We start from the raw sequence: 27943 nt of genomic DNA, 5'->3' as shown, positions 1-27943 counted from the left end.
ATTTTTTCAGTTATTTCAAAATTCAAATGTTTTTTTTTTTCAGTTGACTATCGACACGCCGGTGTCGCCGGCGACCAGTATTTTGCCGTTGATATTCGTGATCTCGGTGACCGCCATCAAACAGGGTTACGAGGATTGGTTGCGTCACAAAGCCGACAACGACGTCAACCGACGCCCGGCGTACGTGTTGCGCAACGGAAAAATCGAACAGATCAAATCAGAAGACATCAAGGTATTTGAAATTTAAGTTTCCATTTTAAAAAATCGTTTTCGAATGAGCTTAGACTGGTCTTAAGCTGTTAGATTGGTTATAGAACCAAAATGAGCTTAGACTGGTCTTAAGTTGTTAGATTGGTTATAGAACCAAAATGAGCTTAGACTGGTCTTAAGTTGTTAGATTGGTTATAGAACCAAAATGAGCTTAGACTGGTCTTAAGTTGTTAGATTGGTTATAGAACCAAAATGAGCTAAGACCGGTCTCAAGTTGTTAGATTGGCTATAGAACTAAAATGAGCTTAGACTGGTCTCAATCTGCTAGAATGGTTATAGAACTAAAATGAGCTTAGACTGGTCTTAAGTTGTTGGATCGGCTATAGAAGCAAAATGCGCTTAGACTGGTCTTACGTCCACAAGTGGTCTTAAATCTTTAAGGCAAGTACAGTAGCCATTTATCGGTTTTTATTTAGAACAATCTTCAGTGTAGATTTAAGAAAGACCAATTTGCATTAAAGCCACAACGAGTTAAGAGTTAAGGATTAGCTCTGAGATTTAGAATATTGACATAGAACTTCAAATTAAAATTCATTAAACTGTCGATGATTTGAATTTTAAATGTTAACCGTAACAGATCTCAGTGTTGTAACAGATCCCAGTGTTGTAATATTACGCTTTGTTTGAACGAAACTAGCGTACAATAATGACACAAAGAGCTTCCAATGTCCGAGGTCCCTCGTCTAAAATCAATATCAAACCTATATAACCGCACGACAATTAAATATAGAACATATGTATTTGATGAGCTTTGAATATGGAACAAATATTTGACTTTTATTCGCGCTCGGTCGCCGGTTATTTTTCCCGATTAAGTTTTCCGAAAATATGCGCGGGAATATTTCGACAAAAGAGAAAACCGGTTTAAGAGTTTTTTTCTTTTTAATTTCGTCTAAAGATATCGCTTACAGTCGGTTGTGTATTTCAAAATAAACGATTAACACCTTATCTAAACAGCTCTACTCCGATATTGACTCGAAGTCAACGCCATCGTGAAATTTCTCGAATTCTTGATCGGTCTTCGTTTATTCGTGAGCCCAGAATCGGCGGTCTCGTGTTGACCGGACTCATTCAAACTTGACTCTTGACTCTAGAGTCAAGGTAGTTGTTTTCCAATTGATTTGACTCTGGAGTCAAATTAGTTCTTTTTCGATTAGTTCTTTTTCAATTAATATGATTTTGGAGTCAAATTAGCTCTTTTTCAAATAATTTGATGACTCTGGAGTCAAATTAGTTCTTTTTCAATTCATTTGACTCTGGAGTCAAATTCGTTTGATTTCGGTTCATCTGGAGTCGTTACTTTGTTTTCGAATGATTTGGCTGGAGATTCAAATAAATTCACCTTCTGTCAGTTTTGGAGTCAAATTAAGGCGTTTTCGATTAATTTGACTGCAGCCAAGTTTTAATTGCGCTCATTCGGATCCAGTTCGCAGTCCGGTCGCACCTGCCAATGATTAGCTTTATTAACTCGCGAGTTAACTACGTGCGCTGTGGCGAGGGAGTGGCTCGTTTCCGTGGAAACGAATTCAAATATTTATCTTTGTGTGAAATAGTGAAATGTGAGTCGGATTATTGATTATGTTACGAGAGGTTTTGTGGACTGTCCATTAACCCCGGTTTAAGGTGACAGTTAAACGTCGATTGAGTCCTTTAACCCTTTCAGTGCTGAGAGTTTCACAGCCTGAAATAATATTAAGATAATTTGAACATTTTGGAAAATTCTAACTTGTTGTATTGAATAACGAGCATGTTACTTCAGTGCATTTACTCGTCAGTGCGGTGTATAAAACAGTGCGTACCACTATCTAGTGTGCTTACCCCACAGTGCGGTGTATTGCTAATGTTAGTTACCGATAGTTGAAACGTTTGACAGGCGCTGCCACCTTTCGATAAACTTTTGAACTAATTGATTATCAAAAGAATACACCGCACTGCGGGGTAGATGCAACAGTTGATTATACACCGCATAGTGGGGTACATGGCACTGAAAGGGTTGTTATGCGCATTTAAGACTGTATTTAAATGTGGTTGGATCCGGATGGATTGTACACCGCATAGCGGGGCCCCGTACTCGAGGATCCCCTCTGGTTATGTATTCTCTTCAAAGGTACGAAAGTCGCTGCCGATGTTCGTTCCGGGAAGCACGGAAAAAGGTTAATACCCCCGATCGCGTAGTTGCGTTTCATCCGGAGGGTGAGGTTTGCTGCAAGGTGTGTCGATCACTTTGATCAGAGCTGATTCTATAGATTTATTTGTATAAAGCCTCGCGGGTATTGAAGTTAGTTGTAGCTGCTGCTGCTGCTGCTGCTGCTGTTGTTGCTGTAACTGGTGTATTGTAACCCGCTATAATTGACGATCAAACAGTTTCGTACCGATCGATATATCGATGATTTGTGTTGTCGTGTGATCCCTACGAACTGTTTATTAAACAGACCTTCATAGTTTACCTGCTTCATCATTCTAATCATTTTCTCTCCTTACCCTTTTCCCCTCTCCCTCTAGTCTCTCCTCTTTTCCTCCCTCTCCCTCCCCTATCCCCTCCTCTCCCCCTCTCTAGTCTCTCCTGTTCCCCTCTAGTCTCCCCTCTTCCCCTTCCCTCTCCCTCTCCTCTCTCTCAGTCTCCCCTGTCCCCTCTCCAACCGTTGCATCTGTTGCAAGGTATTTGATTTTTCCCTCACCCCTGCCTTAGCCCTCTCCATCTCTTCTCATTTCTACTCTCCCCCCCTCTCTCTCTCTCTCTCCCTCTCTCTCTCCGTCTCCCTCTCCCTCCCCCTCCCCCTCCCTCTCCCATTCCCTGGCGCTCATACGAACGAACGAAAGCTATTCCTGATGGAGACGTCATTGATATTTCTTCGAAACCGTAGCAAATATATCTCAATTATCGAGGGGCTTCTCGGTGAAATGGGCGTCGCCACATCTTTTTTAAAAACCAGTTTGCTGTCGTGTTTATAAAAAAAAAACTGAAGGACTGAAAAAAAACGTCTTCAAAGCGCATCAAAACCTAACATCATGGATCAACACACTACCGTCTTCAGACGGGCGATCAGAGATCTTTCAGCTAAACGCAAACTCTTGCCTTACGTGTATTGATCTGTTGAGTCAAAAGTAAAAGAAAATATAGTTTAGCCGGTTTATTCCTGAACACAGGTTCCGAGGCTAGATCTATCCAAAAAAAAATCAATCCGCTTCTATCGCGGATATATATATATATATATATATATATATATATATATATATATATATATATATATATATATATATATATATATATATATATATATATATATATATATATATATATATATAATAGTTTGTAACGACTAATATGACGAAGCAAAACATGAATTGTTGAATAGCGTCAGATCAGTTAGTTCGCCTGATTATAATCGGGCAATGTATTACGAATATGTAATTAGTTAATTAGCATATATGATACGGGACTGTCTTTGACGCTGTAGGTTCGTGATAATGAATGATAATGATAATCATGATAGGCATTTATAGTCCGTGCTGACGGTACGGTTTACTATCGATAAAACGCATTTAAACTACTAGTAAAAGTGTTCTTTCAAAACGAAAGTTTTTTAAGATGATTTAGAATCGTCGATGTCTTTACAGTTCAGGGGCTGGTTCCATAGTGAGGGCTTAGACTTAAGACCGTTCGAATACCGGCTTAAGACCAGTCGTAAGATTTAAGACCACTTTTGGTCTTAAGTCTTGTCTATGGAACCGGCCCCGGAAGCTTAAAAGGTAGATTATTCCATGAAATTCGCGCTGAATGTTTGAAAACGATCTATCGTCCTAAAACGTAGTTTTAAGTGAAACACGATAATCTAGATGCATTCGTGTTGCTAAATCCTTCCACGCTACACGAGCGGAATTTTGTTCGCAAAATTAACACTCAGGATCCAGATCCACAGTTGTGAGTTAGAGTTAACTGTGAACTCAGGATCCAGATTCACAGTTATGAGTTAGAGTTTAAAATTAGTTCATTTTCGATGAGCTTACTCTGAGTCAAATCTTAACTCACAACTCACAGGGTTTCAGACTCAAGAGTTAACTCTGAGTTAAGATTAGTTCATTTTTAATGAGTTAACACTGAGTCAAATCTTAACTCACAAGAGCTTATTTATAGACCCGTAAACTGTGGGGCGTTGTCATCGTTTAACACTCCCGAAGTGCTTATGGGGCGTTTTAAACGACCCATAGTGGAACTAGTTCACGAGCCGCCGTGAAGTGGCTGAAATGAGATCGTTTACGTGCAAATCAAATTCGCGGGATTCCCGTATATCAATCTGGCAATTAATCGCTCGTTAATTGAGATGATTAACATACCGACCTCTCGAGTATAACGCTACGCGTGACCCGCGCGGGGCTCTATCGCGGACCGGGGCTACGATACCGCAGTGATATTATAATGGGATCTAATGAAGTTATGACTTAATGAATGATCACATGAATATAAGAATAGAGTATAGTGCTGTTATACTGGTGGCGGTGGCACTGTGCCATATATCAGTACTCCACTGCACTACTGACACGTACCATACTCGTTCAAAAACTATTTCTAAAAAATTTTATTACACGACCACTACGCTATTTAGAACGTTCTAGATTTAGTTCGTTCCAGTTTAGAACCGGTCACATGTGAAAAGTCCATTTGATCTCCGATAAAGACTGATCCTGGTCCGTTCTAGATCCTAGACTCCAATTTAGGACTCAGAAATGTTAGTACGGGCCGCATGAGAGCCAGCGGCCATTCTTCTGCAGGTAACAGTCGGTTGCGTGGCATACATTCTATGGGCACCATTGCTGGTACCTCTGGCATTTCTTGGGTACCTGACATTGTACTGGCATTGTTGGTATCTGGGATTTCTTGGGTACCTGACATTGTACTGACATTGTTGGTATCTGGGATTTCTTGGGTACCTGACATTTTACTGGCATTGTTGGTATCTGGCATTTTTGGGTACCTGACATTTTACTGGCATTGGTGGTATCTGGCATTTCTTTGGTACCTGACATTCTACTGGTATTGGTGGTATCTTGCATTTCTTGGGTACCTGACATTCTACTGGCATAATTGGTATCTGGCATTTCTTTGGCACCTGACACTTGGGTTTCTTCATTAATTGCCGTCTTCCTATACCTCCCTATACCTACCACACTCTTGTCTCTTTCTCCTCTCTTTCTCCTCTCTTTCTTCTCTCTTTCTCCTTTCTTTCTCCTTTCTTTCTCCTTTCTTTCTCTTCTCTCGCCTCTCTCCACTTCATTGTGCTGCTTACATTTTTACCGGCATTGTTGGTATCTGTGGCATTTCCTCGGCACTTGACACTTGGGTTTCTTCATTAATTGCCTGCCGTCTTGCTGTACCTCCCTACACCTACCACACTCTTGTCGCACATCTCTCTCCTCTCTCTCCTCTCTCTCCTCTCTCCTCTCTCTCTCCTCTCTCTCTCCTCTCTCTCTCCTCTCTCTCTCCTCTCTCCTCTCTCTCTACTTCATTGTGCCAGACTCCGCCGAATAATTAGAGTAATTACCGCCGTAATTATTCTAAGAAGTCTAACAGCCGGTTCAGCGGACGACGTGTGATTAACTTCGTTAATGCCCCTCGCTGATTACTACGAGTAATTAATCGAATAATTAGTTATAGAAACGCCGTGCCGAGCGCGGAAAGAGACCGGGGCATTAGCGGCGTTAATCACAGGACACAATCCGTGAATATTTAATAATACGTATTCCACGACACCCTGTATACTCACATTAGACTTGAACCCTTTCAGTGCGTCTACACCGCAGTGCGATGTATAAATCGGTGATGGATTTTGCTAGTACACTGCGTCATGGTGTATTGATGTAATTAGTAATTAGTTTTTATCTATCGAAAGATTTCAGTACCGTTAACCATGAACGTAGTGAAATATTAGTAAATAATGATACGCCGCACCGCGGTGCAGATACACTACTGCGGTATGCCTGTTATCTATACTCTGGGCTGGAATATTTTTTAGAAATCCAACACTTCGCAAAATCAGCATCTCCAACACTTAACATTAGTAAGTAGTGCGGTATTAGTAAGTCAGCACTGACGGAGATAAACCTTTCAGAGCATCTGTGGAGTATGAATTGGTGATAGGCTTGTCTAATACACAGCACCATCAATTTAACCTTTAATTTCTTACAATCACAATTAAAAGTGGGCAGCACCTGTAAAAAATTGTGAAATATTTATTAAGTTACTGATCAGATACGCCGTGCCGCAATTTTCCAAAGATTTTCTCCGGCGCGTTAGTGTAAGACTTGTACAGCGCTGAAAGGGTTCCTAGTCCTTGAGACCGATGTACAGTATACAGGGGTGTCTATGGAGGGACAAAATATGTCCGATTTAAGATTGATATCTGCCTCAGAAAATCAAACGTTTTAATTGTCTGATTCGTGATGCTGACTGAAAATCAGTCCGGTAAAATTCAAAACCGATTCATATCATCGTTTTTGTGAACGAATGCAATATTTCTACACAATGATCGGTTAAATGTTTGTCGATATATACTTCCTGGTCTGATGTTTACGTGTTATGATATTTATAGGTTTTTGTCGGTCGTGAATTTCTGTATACAAACGCCGATCGGGTTTTTATTCATGATTGTAAATTCCATTTGCCTGATGTCATATCGGGAGCGAGCGAGTGAGTGAGAGAGTAAAGACTGTTGCGATATTGCGGTTTGATTTTTAAAACACAGCCGTCGTCATCGAGGGTTCGTCTGTCTCTTGATACATTATAGAATAGCTGTTTAAAATACGGTGTCATTCTATGCATTATACATATGGATTGAGGTTGGGGGTGAATTTTATCAAAACCTCACCATCCCTATCTCCCCTCTCCTCCTCCCTCTCCTCCTCCCTCTCTCTTCTCCCTCACCCCTTTCTCTCCACTCTTACTTTGTACCTGTCCCTCCACTCTCCCCCTCTCCATCCCTCCCCTTCTGCCTCCTCCCTCTTCCTCCCTCCCCCTCCCTCCCATCCCTCACGTCCTCCCTCCCCTCCCTCACGTCTTCCCTCTTCTCTCTCCCCTCTCTTCTCCCCTCCCTCCCCTCCCTCCCCTTCCACACCTCTCCCCCTCTCTCTCTCTCTCTCTCTCTCTCCTCTCTCTCTCTCCCCCTCTGCCACCTCTCAACTATCATTAAATATTAAATATGAAGCACTCTTCAACTAATAGTAATAGACAGACAAACATTGACTTTTAACTCAAGAGCCTGAAATATTCACAGTGATTGAAACAATTAATTATTGAGTATTTGTGCGACGACGCGACAGCGGGTGACGACGCGTGCAGCAGCAATTCAGTTATATCATATATTTCATTATTACACCTGGGAGAATACATGTAAAAATCCAATCATTCAATCACCCCCTCCCCCCTCCCCTCCCCCCAGACTCTATTCACGCTTTATTTGTTATGTATTCATTTCGGAATGTATTGACAATACGTACCGGGGGGAGGGAGGTAGGGGGAGCGGAACAAGAATATCGTATTCATTTATTTGATTGTATAAAAACTGACTGCGATCGCCTGCTGACATGAATTTGCACTGATCCGTCTGCTGGACTGCGTGTGTGTGCTCTCTGCAGTCCCTTCACCCCCGGGCGATGTGATTCAGTAAAATTATGATTAGTTACTAAAATCACTAAGAAACATGTGGTCAATAGCAATATCTGATCCGTCTGCTGGACTGCGTGTGTGTGCTCTCTGCATTCCCTTCACCCCCGGGCGATGTGATTCAGTAAAATTATGATTAGTTACTAAAATCACTAAGAAACATGTGGTCAATAGCAATATCTGATCCGTCTGCTGGACTGCGTGTGTGTGTGCTCTCTGCAGTCCCTTCACCCCCGGGCGATGTGATTCAGTAAAATTATGATTAGTTACTAAAATCACTAAGAAACATGTGGTCAATAGCAATATCTGATCCGTCTGCTGGACTGCGTGTGTGTGCTCTCTGCAGTCCCTTCACCCCCGGGCGATGTGATTCAGTAAAATTATGATTAGTTACTAAAATCACTAAGAAACATGTGGTCAATAGCAATATCTGATCCGTCTGCTGGACTGCGTGTGTGTGTGCTCTCTGCAGTCCCTTCACCCCCGGGCGATGTGATTCAGTAAAATTATGATTAGTTACTAAAATCACTAAGAAACATGTGGTCAATAGCAATATCTGATCCGTCTGCTGGACTGCGTGTGTGTGCTCTCTGCAGTCCCTTCACTCCCGGGCGATGTGATTCAGTAAAATTATGATTAGTTACTAAAATCACTAAGAAACATGTGGTCAATAGCAATATCTGATCCGTCTGCTGGACTGCGTGCGTGTGCTCTCTGCAGTCCCTTCACTCCCGGGCGATGTGATTCAGTAAAATTATGATTAGTTACTAATCACTAAGAAACATGTGGTCAATAGCAATATCTGATCCGTCTGCTGGACTGCGTGCGTGTGCTCTCTGCAGTCCCTTCACTCCCGGGCGATGTGATTCAGTAAAATTATGATTAGTTACTAATCACTAAGAAACATGTGGTCAATAGCAATATCTGATCCGTCTGCTCGACTGTGTGCGTGTGCACTCTGCAGTCCCTTCACTCCCGGGCGATGTGATTCAGTAAAATTATGATTAGTTACTAATCACTAAGAAACATGTGGTCAATAGCAATATCTGATCCGTCTGCTCGACTGTGTGCGTGTGCTCTCTGCAGTCCCTTCACTACCGGTACGTGTGGTGAGGGTTTGTTAGAGACACAAAACTAAACGAAATCTATCGAAGAATAAATAACAGGGTCAATCCCTATTTTAGGATTAAAAAAAAAGATCGAGTCTGAAATGTTACATGAAGCTAGTAGTTTATTTTTGTATTTCGACTATATCGCGATAGTCATCTTCAGGAATGTCAGTAGACTACTAGTTAGTGTTCGTGAAGATGACTAATTAGGACGTAGTCGAAACGTTGAAAACTACACTTTTCAGCTTTGTTTTTCTTCTTTTCTCTTTTCTGTATCGTGGTCGGATTTTGTTGTTTCAACACAGAAGGAATGTTTCAGTACAGTCCGTCTGCCCCCCCCCCCCCAGTGTATAAGGGGTATACTGTAGCGGCTTAACTGGGTTTATGTATTGCATGTGTGGTACTGACTGGAACCCCCTGGGGAGAGGAGCTTCCGATGGTGTGAGATGAGTAGGGATAGAGAGTGAGGGGAAAAAGAGGAGTCAAGGAGGGAGTGAGTGAATGAGAGAGGAGAGATCGGTCCCGGACCTGAGAAACATATCAAACCCTGCATCGTTAATAGGGGGCGCCACTGACCTCGAAAAGATGTAAAAGTCTAGAAAAAAATCAGGGAAAACTGCGGGGAATTTGACCAAATTTTACCAAAAACCTGGAAAACTCCGAATTTGGATTTTGCTATTGACCGCGTGTGTTTCTTTAACAATACGTGATTCAATGAAAAATGAATTAATTTTAACATTTTAAATCTAGAAATTTCTCTGATTCACTCAGGGGGAATTTGTAAATGACGGGAAAAGGGCCGAGTTAACACTGACACATGATAAACATTCGAAATGATTAATGCCTACAAAAAATGGTCGTTGATTTCAAAAGGCTTTCGAGGTAAATTTGATCCACGTAGATATAGATTCGGCGCGTGCTATAATAGCTCAACAGTGGGCGGACCACCAACATGTTTACAAAGCGCAATATCGACATCCATAGCAGCTAAAATTGGATTTCAACTGAAATGAATATAATTAATCTTTCTCTGAAATGGATTTATTCTATACAGACGCCTGGGTTCGAATTTCACGCGAATTAATTCGATTCTTCTTAAATCGATCGAATTTTTCCGTTAATCAAATTCGGTAATTTTAGAGTTAAAAGGTTGTTTTTTCGTCGAACTGGATTGGATTTCACGACAGAATCTACGAAATTCGAATTCGGAATCGGTTCATTTTCCGCCCTAATCAGTTACGTACCATTTAGTGAAGTTTAAATGTTCTTAAATCGATTGAATTATTTTTAGAATTAAATTCGACAATTTCTCAAATTTCTGGAACCAGCGTTGCCAATTCGAACGCGATCATTTGTCCGGTGTTGAAATTTGGCTCTGGCCCAGTGGTTAAACGGGCACGGGCCATTTTTGGTACCGGTTGTTCTGCCGAAAATGCGGTCACGGCTATATCTAGGAAAAACTTAGGAATTCATGCGATTGGGGGAAGAATTATATGAGAATTATAGGGGCGGCTTTGTTGGCAGGGGAGGGGGAGAGGAGGAGAGGAGGGAGGAGGGGAGGGGGTAAGCTGCTGGGTATAGTCCACTATTACATGGCTATTAACACTGACTGAGTGAATATATTTTTATCACCTCACACAACTCTAATGTATTTTCCGATATCTCACAACGACGTGTTAAACCACTTTATATTCGAGTTGTTAATAGCTGAGAGCCTCGAGGGCGAGGGAGGGGGGAAATCGAAAGGGTTGTTAATTGAAACGTTTCCGACCTGAAGTGAAGACCTGAACTGCCATTTACTTAATTACTTCGTCACGTTTATAGTTCTAGTTTATAGTGAAGCGAAGTGGTCTAACCGAATTACCTGTACTGATGTTAACCAAAGTTCCACAGTTGTGTCGGTTTGATTTATGATTCCGGATCCAGATCCACAGTTGTGTGGGTTTAATTTGTGACTGAATCCAGTTCCACAGTTGTGTGGGTTTAATTTGACTATGGATCCAGTTACACAGTTGTGTGGGTTTGATTTGTGAATCTGAATCCAGTTTGATTTGACTCTGGATCCAGTTCCACAGTTGTGTGGGTTTGATTTGTGACTCTGAATCCAGCTCCACAGCTGTGTGGGTATTATTTGACTCTGGATCCAGTTCCACAGTTGTATGGGTTTAATTTGACTCTGAATCCAGTTCCACAGTTGAGTGGGTTCAATTTGACTCTAGATCCAGTTCCACAGTAGTGTGGGTTTAATTTGACTCTGGATCCAGTTCCACAGTTGTATAGCTTTGATTTGACTCTGGACTCGGTTCTACGTCAGTAGTGTGGCTTTAATTTGATTCTGGATCCAGTTGGTTTTATTTTAACTCAGTGACCTACAGCTATAGCATACAGAGTCAGACGTGTAGTATTTAAGTTCAAGTACTGTTCTATGCTGTTGTAAATTCGCTGATTAGAATTCGATTCAAATTGTTCTAAATTGATATAAATTCCAACAGATAAGATCTAAGTTCACTTGATGCATATGTACGTCATGTAGGCCTATGGGGTGTGAAATAATAGAAAAATGGGGGGAAGGTGAGCTTGATATTCCGACTAAGGAACCATACTTTTTATGGTTATCGAGTTAGAAAAAGTAGTGAAACGGATAGAAATGTTCTCACAGAACCACTGAATTAACGGTTTACCGGGATAAACAGTAACCGATTTAGGAGGAGTTCACTGTACGTCTAATTGCAGACGCTTCCTCTGAATTTGAAATTTCTCCGGTCTCCAGACTCCTCGAAAACTTCAGGGCCCGGTTTCATATAGACTCAGTATCAAAGTTATCCCTAAGGGTAAATCCTCAATGACAACCACCGTTGTAACAATGAGAATGAGAAACCGTGGTTATATCCCACAAATTTCAAAATATTCCCCGGGACTATTTTTCTTCCACATCTATGAAACCCAGCCCTGGAATGTCTGCTCTATAGGGACCCTGTGTACCTGACTCTTCTAGTCTGAAGCGAATTGGAGAAGGCTTTCATGAATAGACATATACCCCACACCGCGACCTTACCGTACCGAACTTGCATATATATATATATATATATATATATATATATATATATATATATATATATATATATATATATATATATATATATATATATATATATATATATTACATCAGTATGTGATGTACTTAAGATTAGCGGCGTAAAGAATCATTATAGAAATTACAATAGACTTCACGAAAAAAAATCTGTCGAAACCGATCGGCGGCGTCTGCTGTTTACGTTTCAAATGTCGGTTACCGCGGTTGTCGGTTGTTAACCGTAGAGATTTTTAAATTTAAAAATTCGAAAAAAACTGAACGAGGCCTATCCCTGCGCATACAATGTGGAAACTAGATTAAGTCATCGTACTTGACTTCAGTACGCGATGACGTAGATCGTGGCTCAGCAAGGTTGACTGTACTCAGGAGCAGGGCCTACTGGGTTTTACTACTTGCACGTTCAGAAAGTTTTGCTATGAAATCAGAATCCTGGACCCAGTTCTACGGTCGCGTGTTAAGATTTGAACCGATGAAATTAGCTGAAAACTAATTCTAAACGGTCAAACCCTTATATCTGAACTGGGTCCCAAAAAAAATTGAATTTCTTTCGAAATGACCAAGTCACCCGGACTCCATGTCGTGCTCATTCCTAATATTTGCCCTAACCCCCATTGGACCTGGGCCTCCAGCAGTTTAACCTTAACCCTAGCCACCGCTGGGATTTGAACCTGGGTCTCCAGGTTGCAAGCCGTGTGTTCTACCACTAGACCACAGAACTCTGGTGATTGATTGGGTTTGTAAGTTTGTCTGGTCAGTATGGGTGACCAGTCAGGTATGAGGTGACCAGTCAGGTGTGAGGTGATCAGTCAGGTGTGAGGTGACTATTCACTCACTGAGATATATCTCACCAACTATATCTCTGATTGCCTTATCAAACTGATTGCTAGCAATCGAGGGCAGTTCTTAATTTTGATTAGAGCCAGGCAAATGTTATGTTCAGAGATTTCTTAAGGAAAACTAAAGCAAAGAACTGAAGTCATGAATAAGTCTTGTCCCAGCTACAGGATCATTGGGTTCGAGTCTTAACAACACTGACTTTTGTTTTTACTATTTCATGACACCAGAGCCCAATTACATAGTTCACAAACAGGCTTGAAATCTAATACTGGTCTTACATTGCTAGATCGGCTATAGAACTGAGATAGTCTCGGACTGGTCTTAAATTCAAGCCCTGGCCAAAGACCAGTTACATAGTCGAATAATGGCGCTAAGATTTGAGATTGGTCTTCAGTAGAACTAAGACAATCTAGGATGGTCTTGAATGTAAGCCTTAAATGTCGAACCCCTTCACCTCTAACCTCCCACCTCTCCCACCTCTCCTACTTCCCCTTCCACCTTGTACTGTGAACACTATGAACACATGTTTAGAATAAGAGTACAAACATTATCAATGTTTGTTGAGGAAATATTGACAAAAGTCTTCAGCAACTCAGGGTTAAATTCCATTCCGTATTGCAGAAAATTGTATATACGCATAATATTAGTGTTAATATTATTGCCAAACAACACCCTGCAAGAGGCCTACAAGATAATAACATAGAAATTTTGTAGAAATGTTTTCAAGGAGTTAGAATGTTGTGTCCTTTATTTTTGATATCCCCAGTTTAGTTGGCTAGAATTAGTTTGAATGAAATAGATTTTTATAAGATTTGTCGAAACAGAATTATGTAGGCAAAAACCTGTTATCGCTGCTTTGCAGCTATATTGACTAATCTCGTTGAAGCATATACATAACTGGTAAAAGAAAAAACATGTTATCGCTGCTTTGCAGCTATATTTAATTTTCTATTTCACTAGGACACCGTTCCCTTCAGTCCGAATGTGAAGCTATGCAGAAAACCCGTGATCGCTGTTTTGCAGCTATATTTATTATATGTATTTTTTTCTCTATTCCGCAGGTTGGTGATATAGTGCGTGTACAGATGAATCAAGGTTTCCCGTGTGATATGGTAATGCTTTCCTCGCATCAGGACGACGGACAGTGCTACATACAAACCATGAATCTGGATGGTGAAACTAATCTGAAAGTAATTATTATCAGATCCTGCCATCCCCTATGAATACATAATTTTACATTGATTGGGTTTGATTATAAACACCTCCCATCCCTGTATGCAGAGATGTTAGACTGGTTTGATGCCTAATTTGAATACTCATGATTTTGCAAATCTGATATCGATGTTTGGGTTTCGTTATTAAAAGTGTCAAATATTAAGATTTCCACAGTTAGGACTTACGATAAGACCAGTTCAACCTTTCCAGTGTGTGATTCTACACCGCAGTGCGATGTATGAATCGGTGATGGACTTAGCTAGTACACTGCATCGCTATTGATATTATTGATTAATAGTTTTATTTCTATTGAAAGATGGCAGCACCTGTCAAACATGGTGAAATATAAGTAACTAACAATACACTGCACTGCAGTGCAGACGCACTATAGCGATATGCCCGTCATTGAATATGCTAGGGTGGAATTTAGAAACTGTCAAATTATTTCTAGTACTTTTAAGCTACGCCGCTTGGATACAAGACTTATTCTTATTCTAGAGCGATTTGGAAAACCAGTAGTTTAGAAATGTTAATGAGTAAATTTTTAGCAGAATACGAAACTTTAAAACCCCTAAGAAAAGAAGCCTATGGAATGTAGGAAAATTAATTGTAAATTCCTGAGCGCGGTGCCGATATCCCCAACGATGAACTAAAGATTTTACGTCGTATATGTTTCTATTTCTAGACTCATTTGTGCGTGATGGAAACGCGGCAGCTGCAGACGCCGGAAGTCCTCGAGAATTTCCGCGCGAAAATCGAATGCCAACAGCCGATCGTCGACCTGTATCGGTTCATCGGTCGATTGACCGTTTACAAGAACGGTGATAACTTCGTCCGTCCGCTCTGCGCCGAGAACGTCTTACTCAGAGGAGCTAGGCTCAAAAATACACCTTTTATATTCGGTGAGTTAAACCTCCTCATCTTGAAAAAGAACCCTTCTGAAAATGTACCCATAAAGCCTTTTTGAAACCATCCCCACGTGTACCCTTTCCTGGTTCATGTGGTACCCTTTCTTTTGCTAGAGCCGGAAACCACTTTAGACCCTTACCCTTGCCTAAACATCTCCTTAAGTCCTTCCTGAAATTTACCCTTAAAAAGTGTCCTTCGTTAAGCCCCTTGAAACCCTGACCCCTTCAAACTTCAAACTTTTTCCCCCTCATAAAGTACCCCCAAAACTCTTCCATGATGCAATCCTAAACTTCCTAGAAAACAATTAGAAAAATCGATCTTTGAAATCCTTCCTTTCCAAACCTACCCTCAAGTACTAACCCTAACTTAGGAGACCCTACCCTAAGACTCTAAGTTTTATCTCCTTAACTTACCACTTGCTCTCCAAAACCTACCTCAGGCTCTCCCATCTTCAGGCCGTGAGATTTTATCTTAAACACCGATATAGAGCTGATGATTTTGAATATATTTTATCTGTATTGCAGGCTGTGCTATTTATACCGGCCAAGAGACGAAAATGGCATTGAATTCGAAATTCAAAAAGACCAAGTTTTCGCGCGTAGAAATGTACGTGCAACCAAAAAAAAAAAAACTGAGACCTGATTATTTCCGGGTTAACTCAGAAATTATAGAATTACTTGAGAAATTATAGAATTACTTGAGAAACAAGAGATATTCCACAATAACTTCAGCCAAACGTGTAAAGTCGTTTTGAGTAAAAGTTTTATATTTTGAGCAACATTTCGGCTAAAAACTAATAGCCATCATCAAGCGTACTGAGGACACAAGAAATTCATGTAACACTTTTCGGCTGGATTTCTGTGGGATTTCATTTCGATTTAACCCTTTCAGTGCGTCTACACCGCAGTGCCGTGTATAAATCAGTGATTGATTTTGCTAGTTCACCGCACTGCAGTGCATTGATGTAATTAGTAATTAATAATTATCTCTCTTGAAAAATGGCAGCTCCAGTCAAACGTAGTGAAATATTAGTAACTAACGATACACCGCGCCGCGGTGTAGACACACTATAGTGGTATACCCGTTATTCAACACATTAAAAAAATAAATTCCAATTATCTGCAGCACTATAGGGTATTAATTAGTCAGCACTGAAAGGGTTAAACAATTATCCTGTCTCTTAGAGTAATTTAAGTTTTCTTCGGTCTTTTTCAGAATGATGAATAAGTTTTTACTCGTATTTATGACGATATTAGTGACCGAAGCCGCTTTGTGTACAGGCCTGAAATATCTGCATATATATCAACCGTCCGGACAGCCGTGGTACATTCCACCTGAGCATACTACTGTAAGTACCGATAGCCGTGGTATGTTCCACCTAAGACTTTAACCACCCCTCTCAAATTCACTACTGTAGTGTGACGTTTGGACGATCAGTTGTTGAAAGTGTTCTGATAAAGTATCTACTGTAATGTCTGGTGTTCATTTTCAATTAAAAATGTCTCGGGTGAAGTTCTGAACACATGTGAAGTGTGGACGATCAGTTTCTGAAAGTGTGCTGATAAAATGTCTTATGTCTGGTGTTTGTAGTTCATTTTCAATTAAAAATGTCTCAGGTGAAGTCCTGAACACATGTGAAGTGTGGAAGATCAGTTTTTGGAAATAAAATGTCTAATATCTGGTGTTAGTAGTTCATTTCCAATTAAAAATGTCTCGCGTAAAGTTCTGTTTTACGCAGTAGTGTAGCCAGTACGCCATTACAGACAGTCACTTGTTTACGTAAAGTTGTAACATATTTTTTGTATTTTGTATATTACAGGTACACGCTATAGTTCAAACTCTACTGTCGTTTATCATACTGTTTAATTATATCATTCCTATATCGCTGTACGTCGCGATCGAGCTGCAGAAATTCTCAAATTCGATGTGGTTCGGTCTCGACATCGAAATGTACGACCCGTTGACCAATCAGAGGGCGAAAGCGAACACGTCCGACTTGAATGAAGAACTCGGTCAGGTACGACTTTTGAAATCTCAGAAACCAGGTCGTTCAGGGGCGCAAAAGTTGGTTAGAGTTAATCAGTGGATAGTTGACGTGTTGACAATTAAAAGTTCATCGTTACTATGGTATTTATCCGCCGGTTATCTTCAACCAACTTTTGAACAACTGACCCCAGGACCCAGTTCTAAAGTTGAGAGTTAGAGCATGGACGTATAAACTAGATTTATACGTCCATGGTTAGAGTTAACTCTGAGTCAAATCTTAACTCGGGACTATGGAATTGGATCCAGATGTCTAGAAATGTCCTAATTTCATTAGAAATGCCGCTTGGAAAGTTATGTTCAGAAATACCTTAAGTTTCCTTGGAGTTGATGTTAAGAAATAAGAAGTTAAGTTCATTCGAAATACTGCTTAGAATCATAGAACTCAAGTTCTATGTTAGGATTTAAGTTTTGAAATACCTGAAGTTCACTCAGAATTAGAAATACCTCAGATTTCACGGGAAAAACCGCTTGGAATAAAAGCTTAGAAATACCTGAGGTTTACTAGAAATACCAATTGAAATTTAAGTATTGAAGTACCTAACCGATAATTGAAACAATGATTTTCATATCATTTTAACAAAGACCTTTTGGCAATCCTTTGATTAGTGAAAAATGAAATATATCAGGTATGTTCTGATGAAAAATGTCAGAGCTAGGCCAGCCAGCGTCCTCGGAAACAAGTTGAAATAGAATTTTCGTTTTCAATATTTTCAGATCGAGCATTTATTCACAGATAAAACGGGAACGTTGACCGAGAACGACATGCAGTTTCGTCAGTGTTCAATCGATGGTCAGAGGTTCATCGAACAAGGCGGATTATTGTGTGTAAAAGCCGATATACCCGGCTGTCAACCGACGCCTATTTACAGACTAGAGGTACATACAACGATGATCAGCTGAGAATTTCAAGAATTTATTTTGTTAATTTGTGAAATAAACTGATTTTGATTTAACTGACAAATTGACTGACACATGTAGATGGATTCTGAGTCTGTAGTTCCACTCTCCATATAAATCTATGCTATCATCTTTGAAAAAAGTACTTTATTTTTTAGGAAGATTTAGATGTCAAAATTTAAATGTAGAACTGGATTCAGAGTCCCTAGTTCATCTCTATATTAATCTATTGTTCTTTGAAAGAAAAAACAAATTTTCTTTTTTTTAGGAAAATTTAGAGAATTTTTTCACGGTGCTAGCGTTGTGCCACACTGTGCGGTTAGATCGGCACGATTCGCAACAGAACGGAGCGTCGTCGTCGTTAGGCAACAACAATCTGACTCTCGATCAGTTGGAGTATCACGCGTCGTCCCCCGACGAGAAGGCTTTCGTAGAAGCCGGTGCTAGGTACATCCGTCTGCCCATCCATCTGTCCGTCTGCCCATCCATCTGTCCGTCTGCCCATCCTGCCGTCCATCTGCCCATCCATCCATCTGTCTGTCTGCCCATCCATCCGTCGGTCTGCTCGGCCATCCGTCGGTCTGCTCGGCCATCCGTCGGTCTGCTCGGCCATCTTAACCACTTTTGTGGCTTTTACAAGCCATAACCTGGTTTCAGAATTCTGTTCAGTATATTTAACTCTTACGTTATCTCGCTCGGGGTTCATACTAGGCCTGAAAATGCCAGAAGAGTTATAGAGATTAGTAATTATTTTTTTAAGGTTTACAAAAGTTAAGAAATTTCTAAGTTTTGTGTCCGAAGCTGTGAAAAATCTTCGGCATTTTTGTGGTTTTTGTACTTCAGGCTAAGCATTTGATATCATAAACTTTCAATTCTGCCTTACTCAGCATAGACTCATACCTATCAACCTCATTACTCATGTATATGGATATGTGGCCCTGGAAAAGGTATGGAAAATTGAAGACTGCAAATATGGTACAAACCCTGTAAAATGATACTCATTCGAGCCAACATAGCAGCCTGGCAGCCATATTGAGTCTATATAGGTGCCTGGCAGCCATATTGAGTCTATGTAGGTGCCTGGCAGCCATATTGAAATATGCATGGCATTGGTACAAACTTTGCTAGTTGAAAATGAACAAAACGAAACTAAACGATTGTTTTATTTTCACAGATACGGCGTAGTGTTTCGCGGCACTTGCGACGATTTATTAGAAGTCAGTTTTCACGGCACGACGCGTCGATTTCAGCCATTACATATCCTCGAGTTCGATTCCGTTCGTAAATGCATGAGCGTCATTGTGAGAAATGAGAAAGGTCAGTGAATCAAAGGAAGCTGCTTCCAGCTGTTCCTGATTTTCAGTATTTGTTACTATTTTAACCAGAAATACTTAATTGATTTGTTTGATGCATACAGAAATATGAAAAGTATAACTCTTAGGTCTTACCCTCTTGCAAGGTGTTACTGAGGGTCTTACTGTTGATTACTGATTAATTTGAACAAGAATATGAAAGATGTTACTGAGGATTTTACTGTTGATTACTGATTAATTTGAACAGAAATATGAAAGATGTTACTGAGGGTTTTACTGTTGATTACTGATTGATTTGAACAGAAATATGAAACATGTTACTGAGGGTCTTACTGTTGATTACTGATTAATTTGAACAGAAATATGAAAGATGTTACTGAGGGTGTTACTGTTGATTACTGATTAATTTGAACAGAAATATGAAAGATGTTACTGAGGGTCTTACTGTTGATTACTGATTAATTTGAACAAGAATATGAAAGATGTTACTGAGGATTTTACTGTTGATTACTGATTAATTTGAACAAGAATATAAAAGATGTTACTGAGGGTCATACTGTTGATAACCGATTTTAATTTTAACATTTTATTTCTTATTTATTTCGATGAAATTCAATTTGTTACTGATAGCACTTTTCAGGGGCCAGTTGCACAGTCGTGACTTAAGTCCAAAAGTGGTCTTAAATCTTAAGACTGGTCTTAAGTTGTTAGATTGTCTATAGAACTAAGTTGGTCTTAGACTGGTCTTAAGTCTAAGCCATGACTATGCAACCGGCCCCTGAGGTTGGCAGCCCTGAAAATTCAGACTTCACTACGATTTAACATTGAACTATAGTTCTATGAATTTAACTGCAATTTGAGAGTAATAAAAACTTTCATTTGTTTGATTTTCAGGTGAATATTATTTACTGTGTAAAGGTGCTGAAACTTCCGTCCTCCAGAAATGTACGTCCGGTCCCAAACCTGTTACGCTGCAGCACGTCGACGAATACGCGATGGTGAGTGTGTGGGTCGAAGTAAAATTCTACCCCGCCCGATTCAGGGCCGAGTACGAGTTTATTAAATGTGTCGTCGTCGTCTATTTCAGATCGGTCTGCGTACGATGGTCATCGCCGAGAAGAAATTGTCGGAAGACGAATTCGCTCGATTCGACGCCGAATTGAAACAGGCGAAAATGGCACTCGACGATCGCGAAAATAAAGTACGTCGTTTCGAGCAGACGGATAATTTACCGTTCGGAGAAAACTAGAGATGGCCGCCTCTTGAAAATCCCCCAATGACATCATCAGATTCTTTCAGAAATGACGGTTGCCTTCATTATTCCTCTATGACATTGTTGAAAATATCTACGCAATCCTAGAAAAGATGGCCGCCTCCATAAATCCTCCTATGACATCATATCAAATTACTTACACTAGAACCTTTGAGAAACAATGGTTGCCTTCATTATTCCCGCATGACTTCGTTGAAAATATCTACTCAATCCTAGAAAAGATGGCCGCCTCCATAAATCCTCCTATGACTTCATATCAAATTACCTACTTCATCCTTGAAAAGATGGCTGCCTCTACAAATAAATCCCTGTTACATTATGTAATAGTACTGTCTAAAGGTCTTCCAGAGAAGATGGCTGGTTCCAAGAATCTCCCTATGACATCATCAATTCTATCGGCAGACCATTCCGGTAAAGATTTGAATCCCCCTATGACATCATGTGTTACGTATATATATTTGTAGTTGTCTCAGGTGTACGACAGAGTTGAACAGGGTTTAGCAGTATTAGGTGCTACAGCGGTTGAAGACCGACTGCAAGACGGCGTTCCTGAAACTATACAAGCCTTACGTACAGCCGGCATCAAGGTAATTTCATTTCTACCATTTCACCACGGTTCAGTTCCCTCAGAGTTACAGATAATCGGCGACAACTTTCTTCAGCAATCTTTATTGAAGATCGTTTTCATCAATCTGTTCCTGAAATGTTGACATCCCTGTTGTATGGTGGTGTTTTTTCATTTCTATTTTTATATCAAAATTTGTGTTTCTTTGTGGGGACAATCTACTACTGTCCTTATACTTTAACACTTATAACTTACACCATCGTGTGATTAAATATCGTGGAAGTCACGGAATCAATCACCCATGAAAAGCTCTAGAAATTTTAACTGATGATTATTTTTGAATTTTGACTGTTTTTGAAGGTGTGGGTTTTGACCGGTGATAAGGAAGAAACAGCTGTTAATATCAGTCATTCAGCGAATCATTTTAAAACATCAATGAACGAATTACGTTTGACGCAGCAGAAAAATTCAGCCATGTGTCAACGAACTATCGATTCTCTCGTAGACAGGTACGACTTTAATTCCACAGTTACTGGACTCAGTTCCACAGATACTGGATCCAATTCCACAGTTCAGAATCTAGTTCCACAGTTCAATATCCAATTCCATTGTTCAAGACCCAGTTCCACAATTCTGTATTCTGTTCCACAGATCAGGATCCAGTTCCACAGTCCAGAATCAAGTTCCACTGTTCAGTACCAGTTCCACTGTTAAGGATCGAGTTCCACTGTTCAAGACCCAGTTCCACAGTTCAGGATCCAGTCCTGAGCTCAGTTCCGCAGTCGAGGCCATACTGATTTTGAATTTAACCGACATCTTTGATTTCTCAATATTTCTCGATATTTTTCGCTATTTCGTAGATGCACAGACGGCAGTTGTAACTCGCAAGCGTTGATTGTAGACGGCGTTAGTTTAGCGTTTGCGATCACAGATCATCGCAAGACGTTTTTACAGCTGTGTGAAATGTGCGACGCGGTGCTGTGCTGTAGAATGTCACCGATACAGAAAGCAGAGGTATGCACAACATAGCCTCAATTCTGTAGATCCCCCTATGACATCATCAAATTACCTTCTCCCGGTATAGACCCTTCCAGAAAACATGGCTACCTCCACAAATCCCCTTCTGCCATCACCAAAAAATCTAACAGTGATTTTATCTATAAACCCTTCCATAACAGACGTCTGCTTCCATAAATCCCCCTATGACATCATCACATTGCCTTCTAGTGATTCGTTCAACCAGTATTGAACCTTTCCAGAAAACATAGCTACTTGTCTAAATCCCCCTATGACATCATCATATTGCCTTCTATAGATTCGATCAACCAGTGTGAACGTTTCCAGAAAACATGGCTACTTCTTTAAATCTCCCTATGACATCATCAAACTGCCTATTACTGAAAAATTCTAGTATATCGTGGGCATTTAATGATCCAACATCAAAAGATGGCTGCCTCCAAATCCCCCTATGACATCATTTAATAACGCATTTAGGAATTGTCTCTCAGTTATTTTATTATTTTGTAGGTGGTCCATTTGATAAAGTCTAGTAAGAACGCACCGGTGACCGCAGCGATCGGGGACGGAGCTAATGACTGCAGTATGATACAAGAGGCACACGTAGGACTAGGTAACGAAAAAAAACACTAGCGCTAGACACTCTAGGACTATAGTGTGTTCGGTTACTAGTTCTGACCACTAGTCGGTTAACTACAAAAACTGAAGTTCGCACAGGATGACCACTGACCTGGAAAATCTGGAAAACTCAGAAATATCTAGAAAAAACACTAGAGCTAGACTCTCTAGAACTATAGTGTGTTCGGTTATTAGCTCTGACCACTAGTCAATTAGCAAGGAAAACTGAAGTTCGCACAGGGGCGCCACTGACCTGGAAAATCTGGAAAACTCAGTGAATCAGAAATATCTAGAAAAAAATCAGGAACAATTCAAGGGAATTTGACAAATTTAACCGAAAACCTGGAAAAACTCAGGGAATCCGACGAATCTAGATGAAAAAATCAGGGAAAACTCTGGGAATTTAACAAATTTTGTTTAAGGAGATTTTGATAATGCTATTGACCGCGTGTTTCTTTATCAATACTTGATTCAATGAGAAATGAATAAATTGTTTCATTTGAAACCTAGAAATTCCTAACATGGAAATTTCAGGAAAAACTCGGGGAATCTGTAAATTGGTGGAAAGTGGCCCCACCCTGCACTCTTTCGGTTCAACGGAGCGCGTTGGGTTTTAAATGAAATAAATGATTTCGTTCGTTTTAGAATTTCTTCGTGAAACTGTTATCTATTCATTTTGATTCTTTCATTGTCATTGATCGTTGATTGCAGGTATAATGGGTAAAGAAGGCCGCCAGGCAGTGCGGTGCAGCGATTACGCGTTCGGTCGATTCCGATTCCTCATGAGGGCGCTACTGATGCACGGGAACTACTTTTATATACGCCTCGCTACGCTTGTGCAATATTATTTTTATAAGGTATGCATGAAATTTTTTTTTGAGAAGAAAACAAAGATAAAGTTGAACAAATTTCTCAAGTTCCAAAAAGAATAAACTTTTTTTGAAAATGATGAAAAGGTTGAACAAATTCCTATATAATGAAAATGATGAAAAGGTTGAACAAATTCCTATGCAGAGTTAACATCAATAAGTGAGGGTGCAGTCACAGAGCTCGCAGGCTGTAACAACTTTGGACTAAGCCATGTGGTGACTGTACCCAAGTTCCAATAAGATTTGGGCCCAGTTTCACGAAATAGTTCGACTAAAATTTTTGGTGTAATTGCTATTGCTTAGTTCATATTTTCGATGAGGATAACAATTTGAAACCTGGGCTAAACTTGAACTCTGGGTCCGGAGTCAACATTGTAAAATGATTTTCTTTGTTTCGTCGATATTTTTCAGAATATAGTATTTATAACTGCTGAAGTGTTCTATGCATTTTTCTCGGCGTATTCGGCACAGACTATCTACGAGACGATTATCCTGATGTTTTATAATCAGACGTTTACATCGTTGCCGATATTTATCTACAGTCTGTTCGAGCAGCACATCGAGAAAGAGCGTCTGCTCAACCATCCCGAGTTATACAAGTACGTTTCATTCGATGCCCCCTTTATCTCAACCCCTCGATAGTTACCGAGGGTCTTACTGTTGATTACTGATTAATTAGAACAGAAATATGGAAGATGTTACTTGAGGATCTTACTGTTGATTACTGATTAATTTGAGCAGAAATATGAAAGTTGTTACTTGAGGATCTTACTGTTAATTACTGATTAATTTGAACAGAAATATGAAAGATGTTACTGAGGGTCTTACTGTTTATTACTGATTAATTTGAACAATTTCTTTCATATTTGAATGAAATGTTACTGAAAAAAATGACACTTGTTACTTGCACTTTTAAGATGCGTTGTCTGCCCTGAGCAGTCCAGTCTGCAAACAATCCCCTCAACCAATAACCCCCCCCAACCACTTCTCCCTTGACTGATAAGTCATCCTTAAAACTCATTGGATTTGATAATTTAATGGTGATTTCTTCTTATTCCTAGGAAAAACAAAGGCAATGTTACCATGTCGTGGTGGAACTTTTTCCTACAAATCATGCTCGGTATGGTCGAAATTATTTCCAATTGAACAAATCTGAAGTTTTAACTTAAATCATGACTGAATTTACACAATTTTTGTTCGCAGGATTTTGGCACGCTACCGTCAGTTTTTTCGGCGTCTATCTTTTGTACGGCGTAGGAACGGATACACATTTCACTCCAGACGGAAAGGTACGTGTGCGATCGATTTTTATCATTCCAAAGGTGGCGGCCACTCAACCTGGAAATCAAGGAAAAGTCGCGGAAGTTTCTATTCTTTCAAAAAGTCAGGGAATTTTGTAAAAAAACCTAAAAATCAGGGAAATTAAATTTGATGGTATTGCTAGATCGCGCATAAAATCAAACAGTTTCCATCTATGTTTTACGTGTTTGACTGTGTTAATTAATTGAATTCTTAGCAAATCAAGTCAGGGAAAACAAACTTATACATGTCAGGCAAAAGTCAGTGAAAAAGCAAGTCAAATATAAGTGGCGCCACCCTGTTGAATGCCCCTAGTTTTCCACAAAAGTTTTAACTCATCTCTTTGTTTTTACGCAGATGTTCGGGTTGTTTAGCTACGGTCTCATTGTCATCATCAACGTCACGGTGATCGTCAATTTCAAGGTAAAATTCCGAAAAAAATGGGGCGTTTTTCGAAGCAAGATTTTGAATTCATTCAAATCCTACTCAGGAAATTGAAATTTTTTAATCGATTCGATGATTAATTGATTTGTAGTTGTTCATGATGACTAATTATTGGACGGTAATGACTTTGTTCGGTTACGCGATGACGTTCGTCGGTAACGTGGCTATGATGATGTTATACTGCGGTCTTAGATGGTAAGTAGACACTTCCTAATCTCTCAATCCCCCTATGAGATTATCCCGTAGCACCATTCAGAATAGATGGCTGCCTCCATGAATCCCCCTTTTACATCGCTCAATTACTATGGTGATGAAAAAACTTCCAAACAAAATGACTGCCTCGGTAAACCTGTAAATCCCCATATGACGTCATTGAATTGTCCAGGAATAGATATTTAGAAAAGATGGCTGCTTTCATATACCCCCCAACCCAATGACATCATCAAATTAACAAATGATTTGAAGTAAGGCCTATAGAAAATTTTTGAAAAGATATGTCTCCATGAATCCCCCTATGACATCATCGAATTGTCAATTAGTATTAGTGATTTCAATTAGTATTAGTGATTTCATCTGTAAACCCTTCGAGAAAAGATGGCCACCTCCATAAATCATAAATCCCCCTATGACATCACCAATTGATGTTAATGAAATGTTATATTTGTCTCTCTCTATTTCGTGCAGGCCGTTGTTGCAGAGTCATCAGGATTTATTCTGGGTGTTTTACGAGACGTTGGGAACGCCGTCCGTCTGGATGTCGATGTTGATTCTGACGGCGATCGGACTGACGCCCGATTTCCTCGTGCGCGTCGTCTACGACACTCGGCATCGACGCGACGAGAAACACGCGCGAACCCGCATCAACAAGGTACGACAGACCTACCGACCCCGCCGGGAACCCAGCCCCTCCCCGCTGACGATAACCTACCACCCCTACATTCATGTTTGGAAGATTTGAAAAAAATTGAAAGAAGAAAAAAGAATTTTTTCATGAGGTTCTCTTAAAGACCCAAACATCGGCAGATGGATATCAATATCGGGTCTTGAATAAGCGGGACCTAGTTCCACAGTTCTCCATATTTTATGATATATTTTGATTTACGTCTGCTCCCATGTGGAACTCGGTCCTAGCAACAATACTGCTGCCCAAAAGAAACGATGGCGGTCTCCATGAAATCCCCTTATGACATCACTAATGAATAATGGATTTTCTTTGCATTCCGACCTTGTTGAAAATTGATGCAACAAAAATACAGTACAATATTTGATGATGTCATAGGGGGATGATTTTGTGTAAGCGGCCATTGTTTCTGGAAAGGTCTATCCATTTTGAACCGGTTAAAACTAAAATGCATTTTTGAACTGATTATTTGTATTGAAGAGATTGCCTACTGCTTGTTTTTTGTTTTTGAGCTACTCCCCCTTTTTCCCTCAACCTAAATTTCTTCCCTTGTCTCGTCGTGAATGCTGCATTCGCTAGTGAATTTTTGACGATGAATTTCTAACCCCCGTTGGAGCTCCCCAGTGAACACGATCAGTGTCCAATTTCACAAAAAAAAACTCTTAAATGGATTTAATTTCTTCCTGAATTCAGTTTACGTTAAATCGATAAAAGAGTTAAACCTTTTCGTGAATCTGGGCCCAGGTCGGAAGTTTCAGATTTCTGAATTAGATAACCTCTTAGAATTAAGAAATTTTTATTTTTGAAGGGATCTGATCTTTTATAGAGTGGAACTAAACCAAACAGTGGAACTTTGTCCTAGACAGTAATCGCTACTTTTAGAACTAATTCTATTGATATTTTTTGTTTGTTTTCAGCACTGCGTCTGCCCTACGACTGTATGTCACCTCTGGTATAATTTCTATATCTAACGTTCATCGTTCATATTTCATTATCAGTTATCAGTTACAAGTAGAGCGCCTAGTTTTGCGGTGAAGAATCTCGAAGAAGTCTTTTCGAAAAAGTCTTCGTTCAGTTTCTAATGAAAAATTCACTTACCTAAAATTTACTTTCTCGACAAATTTGGCGAAGTTTTGATCTAACTTCATCGCAAGACCGACCTCTCAACTGAGAACGGAGTTAATTATTATGAGTTCAATATTGATGCTATTTATGATAGTTCTTTAGTTGTTTGAGTTTAATTTGACTCTGAACCCAGTTCCACATTTGGGTGGGTCTAATTTGACTCTGGATCTAGTTCCACAGTTGTTGGGATTTAATTTGACCCTGGATCCAGTTCCACAGTTGTGGGGGTTTAATATGACCCTGGACCAAGTTCCACAGTTGTGTGGGTTTAATTTGACTCAAGACCCAGTTCCACAGTTGTGTGGGTTTGATTTGACACTGGTGTGTCATTCCCATAGTTGTGGATATAATTTGACTTTTGGAGTCAAATTACAGTTTAATTGCCTATACATATCAGTATATTGTATATTGAAGTCATTTAAGGCATGTTTGCTTTTTGGTAGATAGCATTGAGCTGAATCCACTTTTTGGCATTTCATACAAAC

At 39.9% G+C, this 27943-nt stretch overlaps 1 protein-coding gene across 4 annotated transcripts in view; it reads left to right on the top strand.

Annotated features, from left to right (window-relative positions):
* LOC141910690 (phospholipid-transporting ATPase IF-like) overlaps positions 1–27943 on the top strand; it is a 46372-nt gene that overhangs the window by 4335 nt on the left and 14094 nt on the right. For all 4 annotated transcript variants that reach the window (XM_074801415.1, XM_074801416.1, XM_074801413.1 and 1 more), the window contains exons 4-25: positions 44–232; positions 14029–14157; positions 14868–15084; positions 15616–15697; positions 16307–16439; positions 16911–17108; positions 17852–18013; positions 18303–18481; positions 19209–19351; positions 20242–20345; positions 20435–20548; positions 21085–21207; positions 21546–21694; positions 22046–22199; positions 22713–22815; positions 23532–23677; positions 24101–24288; positions 24751–24809; positions 24893–24978; positions 25346–25411; positions 25524–25627; positions 26117–26300. In XM_074801415.1, coding sequence (XP_074657516.1) covers positions 44–232; positions 14029–14157; positions 14868–15084; positions 15616–15697; positions 16307–16439; positions 16911–17108; positions 17852–18013; positions 18303–18481; positions 19209–19351; positions 20242–20345; positions 20435–20548; positions 21085–21207; positions 21546–21694; positions 22046–22199; positions 22713–22815; positions 23532–23677; positions 24101–24288; positions 24751–24809; positions 24893–24978; positions 25346–25411; positions 25524–25627; positions 26117–26300 — 3012 coding nt within the window. The remainder of the gene's footprint in view (positions 1–43; positions 233–14028; positions 14158–14867; positions 15085–15615; positions 15698–16306; positions 16440–16910; positions 17109–17851; positions 18014–18302; positions 18482–19208; positions 19352–20241; positions 20346–20434; positions 20549–21084; positions 21208–21545; positions 21695–22045; positions 22200–22712; positions 22816–23531; positions 23678–24100; positions 24289–24750; positions 24810–24892; positions 24979–25345; positions 25412–25523; positions 25628–26116; positions 26301–27943) is intronic.

The sequence above is a fragment of the Tubulanus polymorphus genome, chromosome 9 (assembly GCF_964204645.1).
Source record: "Tubulanus polymorphus chromosome 9, tnTubPoly1.2, whole genome shotgun sequence".
Taxonomy (NCBI): domain Eukaryota; kingdom Metazoa; phylum Nemertea; class Palaeonemertea; order Tubulaniformes; family Tubulanidae; genus Tubulanus; species Tubulanus polymorphus.
Note: the sequence above shows the minus strand (reverse complement) of the source record. Positions and strands in the feature narration are given on the sequence as shown.